Source organism: Manacus vitellinus, unplaced genomic scaffold (genome assembly GCF_001715985.3).
Source record: "Manacus vitellinus isolate BGI_N305 unplaced genomic scaffold, ASM171598v3 scaffold_88_pilon, whole genome shotgun sequence".
Taxonomy (NCBI): domain Eukaryota; kingdom Metazoa; phylum Chordata; class Aves; order Passeriformes; family Pipridae; genus Manacus; species Manacus vitellinus.
In genome coordinates, this window is record NW_021940861.1 from 939,007 (window position 1) to 955,447 (window position 16,441).

At 39.2% G+C, this 16,441-nt stretch overlaps 1 protein-coding gene across 1 annotated transcript in view; it reads right to left on the bottom strand.

The window, feature by feature from the left end:
• The window catches only part of LOC103760656 (potassium voltage-gated channel subfamily KQT member 1-like), a 472,219-nt gene that overhangs the window by 209,832 nt on the left and 245,946 nt on the right, over nt 1–16,441 (bottom strand). Inside the window, exon 12 of the mRNA XM_029965019.1 lies at nt 1,355–1,430. Within this exon, the coding sequence (XP_029820879.1) occupies nt 1,355–1,430 (76 nt within the window). The remainder of the gene's footprint in view (nt 1–1,354; nt 1,431–16,441) is intronic.

Genomic DNA, 16,441 nt, shown 5'->3' on the forward strand with positions numbered 1-16,441 from the left:
AATTCTCTCCATAGACTGATCAAGTTCATTTTGTGAAGTCTGGCAGGACCGCTGTTGGCTGACAGCCCCAGAACATTAGGTCTCTGGTGGTTTGAAATATACTAATTTTTAATCTAAATAATTTATAAACTGATTTTATTTTCGAGAAATGGTGTCTTTAATTTTTTTATTATTTATTTATTTTTAATTTCCCATACTGTTTATGTCTCCGGTATATTTACAATATAATCCTGTTCTCCTGGGTTTTTTCCGAGTTAAATAAACTGATTTCCCCTAGTCTTCTTTCAAAAGGTAGGGTCATCTGAAGATACGTCTGCATGAGCTTGGGAAATGTATATGCTATTCTGTCTGCCATAATTCAGAGTCTTCTGAGTGCTGTGAGCTTATCTCAGACTTTTATCCCTTGCAATTAAGTGCTCAGCTCTAGTCAAACTTCCCTGAAATGTAGGTTCTTGATTTATGCTTTTAAAACCTCTTCAAAAGGATTATGAAAGTTCATTAACTTGCAGTGGATCCTCTCAGACAAAAAAAGCAAGAATCTTAAATGGAAACAACAGGGGCTTTGAAAATCAGTCCAGAAGTTAATTTTTCATTTCCATGGCATTTCCAGCCCATGGGTGGTGAGAACGATGATATCAGAATCCCAGTCCAAAAGAGTTTTATCACAAGAAGCCTCAGTAAACAGGCAAAATATAACAGTATTTCCAATGCAGTACATTTAGTCTGAGAACACTGTAACCCGAATGAGAAAATTAACTTAACCCTCCATAAAGACAGCAAATTCCCAGAGGGCCAATGCTGCCCAGTTTTACAAAATACGGCCTATGATGTCCTTTTCTGGGAAACCAATTTGGAAATGTGGGTCACAAATGTGAAAGCAACTTTACACAGCATGGTACTCATCAGTGAGGCCTATTGATCTGTCAGCCATCCACAGCACACAACTGAGCATCCTCTAACCAGTCATTATGATCATGTGCACAGTAACAGTGTTCTTGCAGACACTCCAGCAGAGTGTTTTTTTCACTTCTAGTAGAAGGGTAAGTATTGGTCAGTGTAGTAAAACGAATAGAAGCCCAAAAAACAAATGCAGCACGAAAAGAGAAGTGAAAAATAACCACACTGACTCCACAAATGCAGGTTTTTGTATCATGCTATACCCATGGATAGTTGACAGTTTTGCCCACACCATGAAAAAATCCACGTAAGGTAAGTATGAGGCCAAGAACCTAAAGAATGCCTTTGACTTATTAGTGCTGCATGCACAAAGACTTTGAGAGCACTCTGAGAGCACTTTCTATGTCATATACTTAAGCTTACAGCAATTGTACTTATGATTAATCATGCTGCTTACCTGAAATTTTCTTCTGGCTACAAAATACTGCATTCTCCTGATGACTTTTACAGCTGTTCGATGTGCTTCAGTTAATCTGCCAAGAAAGACAAACACAGACATACATCAGTTGGTGTGGGGGGAGGAAGCAGGAAAAATGGAAGTAGTCTTAATGGAAGATGTTGACTCTAAGCACCAAAATCTACAAATATGTTTTATGTCTATAATGCAAAGCTGTAGCATAGCACACTGTGTGTGCATATATACTTTGTTCTGCTGCTTTGCCTTCTTGTGTATTGTGGTTCTAAGTGTTAAGAACTGATAAGTGAGACAATGAAAGCAGGTGTACAAAGATAATACATGTGGAAGGGATTAGACAGGATTACTGTCAATGAGTACAACTGGCATCAGTTTGAAGAATGTGAAATGTATTTAGAGCCATGACTGCGTTCCTCATTTTGCATTTAGTGTTTGCCCACGAGCTCTACTGCGCAGAAATTAGGTCCTTTAAAAAGGACTTCGACCTCTCTAGGAAGGAAAGAAAAACTGAAGTGTCACATCTCAAAAAAATAAAATGAACACAACACACTCTCTTGGCACACGTGTGTGTCTGTGCACGTGGCTGTCTGCACTGGTATTCAAACACCGAACCGGACATAATATAACTTAGCTGTAGCACTTCACCCAGAGGATACTGCACTTGCAGAACATTAATTGAGACACTTGGCTGGTAATTAATTACTACAACCTCTTATTTATGGTGAATTTTGAAAGGGTAGAGAGAAAGCAGGAATGTGGTAACTGTAAGTAGAAGTATTTTCTTAAAGTACTGATTCCTTCCTCGTGGACTTCTTTATTCACACCAAGTGAGTAAACTAAGGAAAAAATTTTCTTTCCAAGGATGCTGCATCGTTAGGAAATCTACACTCTGTATGGACATCATCTTTGACATGTGATGATAACCCAAGGAAAGCTATCCATCAAATTTCTTGAGTCTCCTGAAGGCACAGTCTGCTGCCTCTTCCCAGTCTACCTGGCTGGGGAAAAGGAAGTATTAGCTAGGCCACCTACTTGGGTGCCACAGTTTAGAGATAAAGTTTTTAAGAAGTAGAAAGATTACAGTGTATTATTTCAAAGTGAAGCAAATAAAAGCTAAACAAGCAGGGATTATATTTAAGAATTAGCATAGTTTTTCATTTTATAATTATTCTTTGGTAAAATTAGTGCATCTGACTGGGTGAGATACCAGAGCCTCAGGAACATTTTTTTAAATAAGCTTTCAGGGGCTTTTTCTGACTCTTTCTATGTCAACCCCAGATTAATATTGGATGCATGCACAAATAGGTGTGGAACTCAGGTGTCTGTACTACATTTATCCTCACATTTCATTTATCTGTGTATATTCATGCACATATCCGTATAAATACACTCACACATGCAAACACACAGAAGACAGTGCAGGGTGAGCATGACTAAAGACCTACCTTTGTTGTATATCATCAACAGCATTGCAAAGAACAAATCTTTGCTTTCGTGTAAACCTATCAAAGGGATTGGAGTTTACCCTACAAGACCTTCATTATGGTGAAAAAAAGCTCTCAGCTTGGCATTCAGGGCCCCAGCTGAGCTCCTGTGGCCAGTGACTAAAATGGAGATGACGTTTTACTTGCAAATGGCAAGTAAATGGCACATTCTTAATATCAGAGAAATCTTTGTCAGCCTCTACAATTATTATTATTTTTTTTAATAACTAGAAAATAATCACAACTTAAGGTTTGGGGTTTAGCCTACCTCCCCTGTGTATGAGTTAAGATAAAAGCTTCAAATTATCCCCTAGCAATAAATCATTTCTTTATAAATTATGTGAAACTTCATATATATACTTGAGAGGGTTTTTTTATTAGGCTTATCCATATGAGGTGGTTCATGCACTGTTTAAACAGACTTAAATAGAAAAGCTTAAAGAAGTCAGAGATGGAAACAAACCAAGGAAGTAATTTCCTCCTAATTACACTCCTTCAGCAGAAATCAGGGCTACAGAACTTTTGCCACTGTGTTATCAAATTTAAGTGTTCAAAACCATGAGACTAAGTCTTGGAACTTGATGCACAGTTGAAAAAGCTGCATTTTTAGAGAGAAAAGCTATTCATTTGTGAAATACAGCTAAGGTCACTCAAATATAATTCAAAAGCACTTGATATTGGCATGTTCCAAGTGGCAAAATTCACACTAATCTCACTGGGAGCAAATTCTGAAAAAGAAGTGACTGTTGAGATTTGATGGTCACTAGTATTACACAGAGAGACAGAAATACCTGAAATCTGGCTTTAATAGAAAAATAGCATGAAAAGGTACAAATCCATAGACTGAGAGTGGCTGTGTTATCTTAATTGCCTCAATAAATCCACAAGGAGCATAGCAGCTCTAGGGGACAGGGAGGAGCTCTAGATGAGGTAAGCACCCTGCTCTGTATAGCAAGCAGAACTATCCTCCTTACAGGGGGTTGGGGCAGCATTTTTTGAGATTTTAGCTGATTTTCACAGGTTTCCTGTCACTGATGTCCATAGTGGACAGTTACAACTATTACTGACTAGGTTGCATTATCCCTGCATTTAGCCCAATGCATTTACCCTGCTAAACCTTTTATTTTATCCCAAAACACCGGATTAGGCAAAACCCTTTCAGCCTTAAGGGTGTCAGTCTGTTACATGCTAGAAGCACAAAACTGGAGAGAACAAAAGGGCAGAGATGCTTTAGGTCATGCTTTAGTAATGCTCATTAGGATCACAACACCACTTGCAGTGAATCTCCCAGATATTTTGAGATGTGCAACTCCTGAAACGACAACACAAGGGGGTGAGCCCCATGCTTGCACGCTCTTTCCATGTGGCATTTTCTACCAACACAAGACAGAAAGGGACAGATCTTTACGGGGATTATGTTTCCTAACTCCCACGGGGGTGAAGATTTAACTACTTTCACAGCTCTAGCTCCCCCATGAAGTCAGTAGGGGCCTGAGCACTTGCACTAATTAGGAATATGGGCGGGTGGGTGCCCACACCTCAGTCCCTACGGAGCAGCCAAGCTCTCCTGCCGCTGTGCACCAGAGGGCAGTGACACACACACACACACTAGGACATGCTCTCCAGTACATTAAAAATTATTTAAATTGTTTTAAAAAAGCTTTACTCATAAACCCAGGCATAAACACTAGACCTTATAAGGATGGGGTCCATGCTGAGGTGGGATGTCACTGTTGAGTGGTAACTATTCGGTGGGTTGTTTTTTTGGTATGTTTTGCTCAAAAGAGTATAATTAGAGTTTTATTGACAGACAGTGGCATGCTTTCCCATCTTTTAACCTAAACAACAGGTAAGAAGGTTTTGTCAAAACCCTCCCCTGAAACACTTTGTAAAGGACAACAAAATTACCTTTGAACAGAAGTGATCTGGGTTTGGGAAAGTTATGAGCACACAAAAAAATTAATAATGGAAGCTTGTAACATCTGTAACTATAATGGATACCAGGAAATCTGTATTAAAATAATATATACTTGGATTCATAAATGATACTGACATCATCTATAACTATGTCTTCAAGTAGGACCCCAGCCTTGGATCCGTTTGCAAAGCAGCACGTGTTCCTTACCTCCCTGCTAAATGATTTCTTAGCAGCATGTTCCATTTTAAAAGCAGTCAAACCTATCTTTATTTAAAATGAGTTATTCCTAGTTTGGCTTATGGGCTCCTGGGCTGTCATATCATTGTGGTAGAGGAAGAGGAAAGAGGAGCAGGTGGTGGTCCTGGAACACCGATGTTAACATGCAGTCCCCACCCTGATGGGATGTTGATAAACACTCTGGCAACTATTCTAGAAGGTTGACTCAGCCTTCCCCTCTGCAGGTTTTGGGTATGCCTGTGTGGACGAAGAGGTTGGAGGGACAGCTGTATGCCAAGGTGGCACCACAGCCCTGATTTGCTGCTCTGCTCAGGGTTCAGAGAGCACTTGAAGGCCTTACTTTTAGCTAAAGCACTTGAATGTATTTACGACTTCTTTTCTTTTTTTAGCTGCAGAAAGGCAGTAGCTTAAGCCAAAGAAGCCAAACACTTTTTTCAGTTAAAAATAATTAAACCAGAGGAGGAAATAGAGATGATGAAATCCAAAGCAACTCTAGAAACTATCCACAGAATTTTTTTTTTAAATTTTATTTTTATGTACCATTCTGTTTGTTAAAAGCTTGTGTTGGCCAGTTCAGATGTACTCTTTTTCTTCTTTTGTGTGGTATCTGATAACTTCCAGCTTAATGTGCTTTGGAACAGCCAGGGAATATTTTAAGTGAAAAAGAGATACATAAATGGACCCTAAACCCAGGCAGAATTACAGCTATTCCAGACCATGCTGAGGCACAGCTCGAGTTTACAAACAAGCCTGTTATCAGTGTGATGGACTTTTCAGTCCAGAAGCACTTTTTGATCATTAGAGTGGACTTCAGTGTAGGGATAGGGGGATGGACTTTACTCAAGCTGTGCTGCAGGATGGCTGCAGATAGTGGAACGTGCATTCCAGGCTGGTTTTCCTGACATTTATTCAGGTGTCGTGAATTAGAAGAGTTATTCAGTGTAACGTAACTACTTTGATCATGAACTGGTGAAAATAAAGGCCACTTCAGTAAGGTCAATTATAGCTCTCTGTCCCAATTTGCAAAACTGGTTTGAGGATACACACTTACAGTACTTGGATTACTGCTGAGCTTCATTCACTTGTTACGTTTTGATTGCTTAGCAGGAAAATATATATAAAGTCATACTAACTCTATTTTAATACTGATCACTGGATAATGTTATAACTCCTTTCCAGAGTAACATACAGCATCATCAGTTCTGGAGTTGCTCATTTGACACTAGTTTCTAAGCCAGCACAAACAGGGACTAGATTAGTGATGGCAACTGAAATGTAAACAAGTTATCTGAGAAGCTCAGCTCTCCACCTGCCTTTTTGTTTTCCCACCACCTCTGATTAAGAGTATTCGGTTTCCACTTCTGATTCTGGGAAGAACATTGATTCCCAGTCCTAACTTTATTTTTTTAATGTGTACAATTATATCAAATGATATTGTATTAGGTAATATATAAAGCCAATCTCATTTGCACTGAAAGCATTACCAGAATCAATACAAAATGTGAAATGATGGCATCCTAGGGTACCTTTTTTCTGCAGGTGCATGTAGCACAGACCACTCACTTCCAGAGCTGAGATTTCCCCTTGAACCTGCAGATTCCCACAACTACTGGAGGGCAATATTTAGCAGAGATGAATATCATCTTTATTCAAATATATACACACAGCTATACCATGTAATTATCCTGTCATATGTATAGCATGCACCAATAATTTGTTGGAGGATAAGAAGGGTGGGAAAAGATAAATCTTGCAGGAGATAAAATTACAGACTTTATCACAGAAGGATACAGCAGTTAGTCCATATGCAGTAAAACACACTATGTTGACCTTCTATTGAGGGAGAATAGAGGTGGAAGAGTGATGGTTCTCATCACAAAGAAAAGCAGCTTATATAATGTGTTTTTAAAACTGAGGGAAGCTACAGTGTCCAAATGAAAAAAAATACATCTTCCTCCCAATAAATGAAAATAAAATTATTATTGCCTTCGGCTAAGCAAAGCCAGACAAAATGCCTTGAGCATTTTAAACCATGAGTTAAGACAAGGTTGCAGGTTGAATTTGACATGCAAACACCAAGAAATGTCAGGCAATGATTCTGATTCCAGAGCTTACCCCAAGCCAGCAGTAGCAGAGAAGTACAACATAAATATAACAAAAGAGGTTTCCAGTCTTGTAATGTTTCATCAAAGACTTGTAAAGAACAGCTAGTTCTGGAGACTTTCCATCACTTACGTGATGGAAATTATATAAGATGCTATTTGCACAGAAACCTGAGGGAACATTTCAGAAAATGTTGGCACAACTTTATTTTTCCCTTTATTCTTAATCACAACCCCACCTTAAACCTACCTCATCTCTGTTTTAACCATATCCTTATCTGAACCTTTTCAAGCCCATGTTTGGATCAAAACTATAAATAAATTAGGATTGGCTTCTCTCAGACTGAGCAGCCTGGAGGCCTTTTTGGCTTCATCAAGGTCTGCTGACAGCCTCAATTTATGAAGGAATGCTGAATGCTGCAGATTCTGAAAATCCCTCCTCAGCAGGTACAGTCTCAGGCAAAGTAGGAAACAGTACAGAAGTGACATGTTTGGGGGGGGGACTGCTTTCTGGCATCTGGTTATTTTGCTGAAGATTTTGTGGCAATTGCTATCTCCACCCATTCCCCACCATGTACACTGCTGCCTCTGAAACTGTTCCAGAATGCAACTGCCTCTGCTTCTATTTGCCTCTCTGACCTGGCCTTCCCTGAAGTGAATGAGAAAGAAAGCAGATTTCCTACAGCAGTGCCCCTAGGGATTAGGGCAAGGAAGATATTACAGGGATGGAGCAACAGCTTTGAGGAGAACCTGCAAGAAGAGGAAGAACTAGGACACCATTTAAAGGGAGCAACTGCCAAGAAAATATATTGGCAAAGGAGACACCACTGGGAGAAGCAGCAGCCAGGGTTATTTCTTGATGCTGTCCATGAACAGAATAAAGTAAGTAGAAAGCTCCTGAAAATAATCAGAGGTAGATGCAACCTGATCACTGAATGTGATTTAACAAAGAAGAAAAGCCCTTGAACTTTAGGTTGTTTTTCTCAACCACAGACAGTTGGAGTTTTCAGTTACAAGTTTCTTCTGTAATATTACAAAGTGGGTTCATTGAGAAAGTGGGAGAAAAGCTCTGTGTTAGTCCCTTGCTAATTAAAATGCATAATTAAAATGAGTAATTAAGCTTACTACAGAATGCTCTTGTGTCTGGGAGCCCAACTGTCCTTGAAAAACAATTCATCTGCTGAACTGTCTCTGAGAACTAAAGTAACCATTGGATATTTTGGTTACATCTTTCCTCTATTTTTTATTGGCAGCAAAAAAAAGAGACCAGGGTCTCTTTTCTGCCATTTTATTTCTTCCATTCTTGCTGCAATGTCAGAACAAACAAGATGATGTCACAGGGATGTCTTTTCAGTGTGGAAATACAAATACAGAAAGATTTTCTTTTTTTTTTTCCTCTGAGCAAACATCTAGAAATTGCCACAATAACTTCCTAACTTCCTGTATTAGTGCTGTACCATCACTACTTCTAGTCCCAGGACAGGTGAAGTGCTCCTGTGCCCATGCCAGTTCTCATTTGCTTAGAAAACTCTGGCCACAAACCCCTTCTTGGAAGTTGGACAGATGCTGGCAGATAATGGCTTGTGTTTACCCCATACATTACAACATTCACTGATCCTAGCAGCTAAAGGTATTGTTTTTTTACTTCTCTCTCCTTAAGACTCAGTCTTCATCAATTTGCCTTTTGAAAAATGTCTCCAGAACGTCCAGCTGGTGAAAGGCACTGCAGAGACAGTCATCACCAAGCTCAAACAACCTCCCAGATGAGGAGATGCCTTTCTGGAATCAGAATAGCCTTCATATCTGTGCAGTACAGACCAGTACCTTATTCCATAGGTTCTGGTTTGCTCACTTTAAAAAATACCTCAACCCAAATTAATGAACTTTAAGACTTCATTCTCCTCTTCACTGTATTCAGCATTTATGGGAACAACGTGGTGTTGTTAATATACACCAATGACTGAGCACTGTATTTATGCCTCAATGATTTTCTGTCATGAGAATATAATGCCTGGCAAAGACTGATTCTCTGAAATACCAGTTTGTTTGGGGTCATTAATCTTAATTCCTATCTTGCCTGAATAGGAACTGGATAACAGTCAAGTCAGGGAATAGTCCTGAGAATTAAAACTTCAATGGCTTTTGGGCTGCCCAAGGCTTTACATTTCTTTCTAAAAATACATAATTAATTAATTTGCACCAAGTACTAGGAAGAAACCCTGTGGAATTGAGGAAAATGCTTCTTGTGGTTTTAAAAAACACAAAACAGTGGCTTTTGGCAGGATCTTTCCCTAGTAGTTCTTGTGATTTAGTGGATACAGCAGGGGCTATGGAAACACAACTCCTGGGTTCTTGAACTGATTGATTTAACTGATCTCTGTCTTTTTGGGTGATCTAGTTCAAATTCCTTTACCTTGCTACACTCTAATTGATATGTCCATAAAGTAAGTGCAAAACCTGCCTAAGTCATGGAGGTGTCATGGAGATTTTAAGGCAATTAGCAGTCCCAAATGAAGTTGTATTTTATTCACAGAATGGCTCAGCAGAAAAGGAAAGGGTAGTGACAATATGTTTTTTCCTTAATGATGAAAAGAAACAAGGGATACTGAACTGCAGGCTTGGGACAAATTGCCATGTCACTGACCCCTGAGCAAAAGCTATTTTCCAAAGCATTCTTCCTTCTCCACCTTTACAGCCTCTGCTCCTCCTCTCCCGAGCACCTGAGCAATCTGGGAATTAATTCCCATTCACCAGATACTCAGCAATAAAAGACATCCACAGCATCTGAAGCCAAACAGGACCATTAGATCATAAATGTGACCTGCTCAACAGTGCAGGGGATTGCATTTCACATAGCTGCCCTTGCCCTGAGCAAAAACCTTGTGTAGGACTAAAGTAACTTACCAGAAAGGCATCTGGCCTTGCTATAAAGACCTTTATATACTGTTAAAAAGTGCCTTATTTTTTATTTAAATTTGTCAGTATTCAGTTTCCAGGCTCCTGTCTCCAACTGGAGTAACAGCAATTTTAGCCTTTTCCAGCCCTGTCTTTCTTCCAGGGACCTTCAGGGGTGCCAGAGGCACTGCCTATGGCCTGGCAGGGAGATCAAGCTCTGGTATAGGGAAGAGAGAGTACAGTACTGCTCTCTGTGGAATTTCCAGGAGAGACTGAAATTCTAAAACATTTTTTTTCATTATTTTTTTGCCTGTGGTTTAAATCATGCCACCAGTATTTATAGAGATTCATAATGGAAATGCTTAGACTGGCAGGAATGGAGAACGAATGGGAAGGTCTGCATGTGGAAGTGTCAGAAAGGGAAAAAAGAGCACAAAAAGCCCAGTGAGGATGGCAGGTGCTAGACATGTTTATGAACAGCTTTTGAAGGTTCAGGAACACAAAGGAACACGTTCAGTCAGGAACTGCCTCCACCTGGAACTGAAAAAGGACTTCAGACACTAAGAGGTGATGGTAGGGAAATACAGAACAAGGTTGGACTCTTAAAACACCCTAGTAAGGAGACAGAGAAGAGGAAATAAATCCTAATGATTCCCAGAGGTGGGAGAGCACAGAGAAATAAAAGATCCTGGTAACTGCCAGCTCCCAAAGGTCAAAAGGGTTCAGTGCCACCTGGCTGCCATCCTGAGGAGATCCCAGCAGAAACACTCATGGAGCACTACATGGCCCTCCACGCAATGGCAGGGAAGGAATCCTGAGCAACCCACCTGGATGTGTGCAGCTGGGATACAGACACAGTGGGCAGACTGCTTGGGTACACACTTTATTGCACGTGTGAGTACCTGAGTATGACAGTGAATCACTGAAACTTGCCATTTTAAAATAAAATGACCTTGCCCTCCACTAATGCTTTGTATCAAGGTTTGGTACACAACAACCAGTTTATACCAGCAGAAAGACCCTGGTAGAAGTTAGTTCTAAAATAGATTTCCTATTTGATGACCTTCAAATTTGTCTTTCAAAGGCCTTGTTGGAAACACATATATTCTCACAACATCCTTGCAAACTTCAGTCACAGAGTTACAGCCCATTTTGAGCTCCAACACCAGTTTCTACAAACCCACGTGCCAAGAAAGAATATCACTTTGCCACTAGAGAAACTGGCATTTCAAAACCAGAAAAAAACATGTACCTTTTTTTTGAAATTTTAGTGTGCATGAACTATTTTGCAGACAACAGTGATCATACTCATAGAACCTCACAGGAAACTTTATGTGGCCACAGACACGTAGTATTTTTCCACCCTATATTTCATAGCATGCATAAAAATCTTACAGGTCTCACTTTCCTAATACTGAAAATATGTAGTGCTTATCAATAGTTTACTACTGTGAAATAAGTATCTTGCTAAGAGTTGCAGCATCATTTGTGAAAACAATCACTGAAAACAGAAGTTTTGCTGCTCTCTTATTTCGAGAGATTTCACTTGCTCATTGAGAAACTACTTTCTTTTCAAGGATTGTGCATTTTTTCTTTAATTTCAGGAAAAGATGCTATCTCTTGGCCTTTTTATTTTTCTGGCAGACCTTTAGCTCAGTCAGTGGATGAACAGAAGGAAAGTGTTCATATGCCAATTACTTTTGACTCACTATTAAAGAACAGGAAAAATTCTGTTTTCAAAGTAAGTGAGGAAATCTGTGTCTTCATGCTCTGGAGAATTCTGATTTTCCTGTCTTTGTTTCCATCCTAACTCACAGGAAAAATGTTTTAAAAGTCATTATGAAACAAGATTTTGAATGCTTTTGAGCCTGAAATGATAATATGTTTCATTTCTTCCCCTGCCCTCCCCCCCATTTTAATACACTTTTGTTTCCAGAAAGGAAATATTTTATCCTCTTATAAAATTAATGCATTTTATCTGGTTTATGCCCTTTCTCCTCGCTGTAACTGGGACTGTACCCTGAAGACATATACCCAACACTGCATCATAGGGTGCAGAATGAAGACTGTATATCTTAGAGAAGATGTAAACTGGTTTACAGGATATTATTAAAGAATGGCACATCCATGCTATGAATCCTGTGAAACTGCAGATTGTGCTGGACAGATTCAGTTCAGATACTGCTGTGGACTTGGACAATTTTCCACTATTCATAGTGTCCTGAACTGTGCCAGCATCAAATCAGTTTTGTTTCCACTCCTCTGTTAAAAAATTAAATTAATAAAAATCCCTTTTCCCCTCAAAGTTTCCTCATGTAAGAACTCAATTTTAAAGTGTTTCCCCCCCACACTTGAAAGATCATCAGTTCTGTGTTCACTGAAAGTTATTAGCAAGTGAATACCTGATAGAAGCAAAAGACAGCCATATTATATTGAGTACGTATGAGGTGATCTAATTAACAGGATAATAGGTATTAGTGCTTCAAAGACTCAATATTTTGGGTTTTGATTTTTTTTTTGTGTGGTTTTTTTGGCTTTTTAATTGGGCCTTGAGGATGCCAGTACTGCAATCAAAAGTGTTTCTAAATAATTATGCAGTCATTTAGGTGGCTAACCACCTGAATTGCTGTAATTAGAACACTTGATACAAGCAATTAATTATGTTAGCAATGCTGAAGGCTGTTTTTAAGATCTAGATACAGAAATATATTCAAACAAACAAAAACAAACCAAAAAGCAAGGGGATCTTCATTTCATTTGACACATTTCCACTGATTGTTCTCTGACAACAATCTGGGAGCTTCTCTTGGAAGCTCTTCGTAATAATGAAATAAAAACTGGGAATGATGCTATCAAGACTCCCACTGAAATTAATTTCTTTTTGTCCAAGGAACAGATATATAGACATTACCTCAAATCAGCTTTATCTTCTCCTTGAGCAACTGGCTTTATTCTGGATCTGAAGAAACTTACTGCAGAGATGAGGCAGCAGCTCAAATGTTCACGTACTCAAGCCCAAAATTTCAGTACTCAAAAAAGTGAAATAGGTCATGATCATCTGTCAGCTTGGAGCTGAAATAAGAACATGCTGTTTCTCTTCCAATATAATTCTGTTACACAGAAATTTCCAAGTATTCTCCTATCCTCCATTTCCTAAAAATTCACAAACCTATAAACTTCAGCTTCATTCCGAAGGAGCTTGACACAATTTATCTTTTTGCTTGGAAATTATGCAAAAAGAAATTATGCAAAATCTCAGGTTTGGCATAGATTCGAAACAAAACCACTTGAAACACTGCAATTTAAAGTGAATTTTCTTTGACAATTTCAGTTTGCCCAAACCTGAAACTCAAAGCAAACCTCAGGGCAGAAGTGTAAACCAGAACAGATAGAAATCAACAGACGTTTACACAACACTCCATGAATCAAAGACACTTAACTTCACATGACATGAAGCAGAGGCTGACAAACCAGGAATCAGACAAGAACATTTTTTGAAGACGATTTACTTTGCTTTTAACAAAACAATAATTAATCTTTTCTATTACCAGTCTGCTCAACTACGAAGTCTCATAATCTCAAGTTTTAAGCTCTTCTCCCAATCTTAAAGTTTCTATTATCATTACTTCAATCTCTCTCAAATTTTCAAGCCTCATGTCATGAGAGCTACAGGGAAAACAAAGCCAAAACCCGTCTTTAAATGTGGTCTCTGGAGAATAATCACATGTGTCTGGTGAACTGGTAAACCAGCTGAGTCTGAGTGACAGCTGATAATTTCCCTGAATTATATAGTGTCACAAGTAATAATCAACTTAACCTGATACTATCACTTATCTGAAGCACAATATCTTTCTTCTATCCAGGCAAATAGTTCATAAATATCAGGGTGGTTTTTTTACTTCTCGGTTGCTTTTTTTTTTTTTATGTGGCACTTTTTGGTCAAAGAGATGAACAGTTTCAAGCACAAAGTCTTAAAAGCAGCTCATTCTCTGCTACAAACAGAGAGCATGGCCGTGGCCCCAGAACACCAGGGAAATGTTCCCTTTCATCCACAGCACCACACAGTCCACTGCACTCCTGGCTACCCAAACTGGCCTTGTCCACCTCAACACCACACCCACCTCAGGATTCCTCACTGGTACAGACTATGCAGAGCGTGAAGGACAGAACAAAGGAATAGTTTTTAGTATTCTCAAAGATTAATGGAAAATAAGAAAACAGCTCTTCGAAAGCAAGAGCCATACATATTTATACATTAAGTTGTGGCTATGCTACATACAGCTCCTATGCATTCTTGCTCTAAATGAGCAATATTCTGCTCAGGACATCTATTAGAACTGAATTACATATTTTCCATGCATCATGAGTTTTTTAAAATAACATGGGGGAGCACACAGTTGCAAATTCAGAATGTCAGGAACCGAAAAATAGCGGGTAAAAGATTCATCGAACCGTGAAAGATGATTTTTATCTAACAAACCAGCATGTGAAATACCCATCCATCTAGGATTTGTTTAACGTCCCTCTTTGGATCTCTTATTTCTGCCACCTTCCTTTTTCTCTTCTCTCCTCTTATAGGGAAGAGAGCCTTGGCACCTGAAGCTCTGCCATTCTCCTCTCAGCTTGGCTTGCCACACTTCGCATGGAATAAATAAATATTCACCAAGCCAAAGAATGTAAGCAACTCTCCAGCCTTGTGGTTCAGGCATTCACTGGCTGATGGAAGTAAACTGTTCAAGTCCCTGTCTCTTTGTGGGTATCTTTTCAGAGTGGAAAAGCGTGAATGAGACTTCGGTGATCTGGGTATGGTGCATGGTTCTGGGGAACAACATACTTGGATCTTGTGAAACTGCAGAAAGAATTGAACCTAAGCCTCTCACAGTGTGGATCCATCATCATATTAAATTATAGAAGGACACCTTCTTTTCTAGGAGCTTCACAGTCCTAATCCTCTGCAGGAGAGAACCATTTCTTTTTGAGTCAAACAAAAAAGTGAATACCACCAGAAACATATTTTTATTTTTGTGGAAAAAAAAAATAATGGAAAAATGTTTATCTTTATTCAAACCAACAGAATAATTTTTTCAAATATTTGGATCAGAAACTACAATGGAAAAACAAAATCAAATTTCATTTTCATATTGGCTTTAAACTGAAAGAGAGTAGGTTTAGATTAGATATAAGAAAGGAATTCTTTCCTGTGAGGGTGGTGAGGCCCTGGCAGAGGTTGCCCAGAGAAGCTGTGGCTGCCCCATCCCTGAAAGTGTTCCAAGCCAGGTTGGATGGAGCTCTGAGCAACCCGGTCTAGGGGAAGGTGCCCCTGCCCATGGCAGGGGGGTCAGAACTGGATGATTTTTAAGGGCCCTTCCAACCCAAGGCATTCTGTGATTCTGTGACCACCACAACCAGTTTCTACTAAGCAAACGCAAACTTGCCACTAATTAAATTATGGGATAAGTTGTCTGTGACAGTCTTTAAATCAAGACTGCAGAATCCTGTTGAAGACTGTGTTCCTGCCTGACCAGAGTGCAACTCCTGTCTATGTTATGTCAAGACCTAAGAAGGTCTTAAAATATAAGGTGCATCCAAACATTGAGCTTATGAACATGCTTCCTTCAGGCTTAGGGACTCTGAAGGAATTCATGACTCCTTACATGACATAAGTTTTCATCAATGGAAGTTTTCAGAAAGCTGCAGTGAAGATGTTATTTCTGTTCAGAGCAACTTTTATCAATTTGTTTTTCTATTTTACACAGCTCTTATAGACTATGGACACTCTTAAAAAACACAGGGGAAGTTTTAAAAAATACATTATCTCTGCATATTGGTTTTCAGATATCTCAAGTCACATTCTGGAACTGCAGTTTCTATTCCTGGCAGCCACAGCATTAAACCCCGAAAGTGTTTACACACCCACGCACCTCTCCTACACCTTCAAAAATAGCATTTTAATGGAAGTACCTAGAAAATGAGGAAGTAGCTAACTTTCCAAATGACTGAGAAGAAACACCTGAATAGACTAAGATTTGTTCAGAATTAATGAAGGGTTTGATTCTGTGAAGTAGTTGAGTACATGAGTTATTTCGCTGACCACATGGGCTGAGGACAGGTATCAAGCTGCATGCAAAATTTAAGTTTACAAAATTAACAATTATGCAACTAAAATTATGCAATTAAAAGTGGTGTTGATAGCAAGTTCTTCAGTTATTTATCCTCACTATTTATGCCTGTCTGCAAAGTGGGACAAATATTGTCAACAATGTATGTTGTCAGCAACGTGCTCTGTTGTGCCTCAGCTACTGAACACAGACAGACCTGGTCCTGTACCCCGGTGAGGACTGCAGAATCTCTCAAGCACTAGTAGGCAGCTGGCATCATCCTACAGGATTCTTACTGTATCAGCTATAAATTGCTGGTTTTATTACATATATTC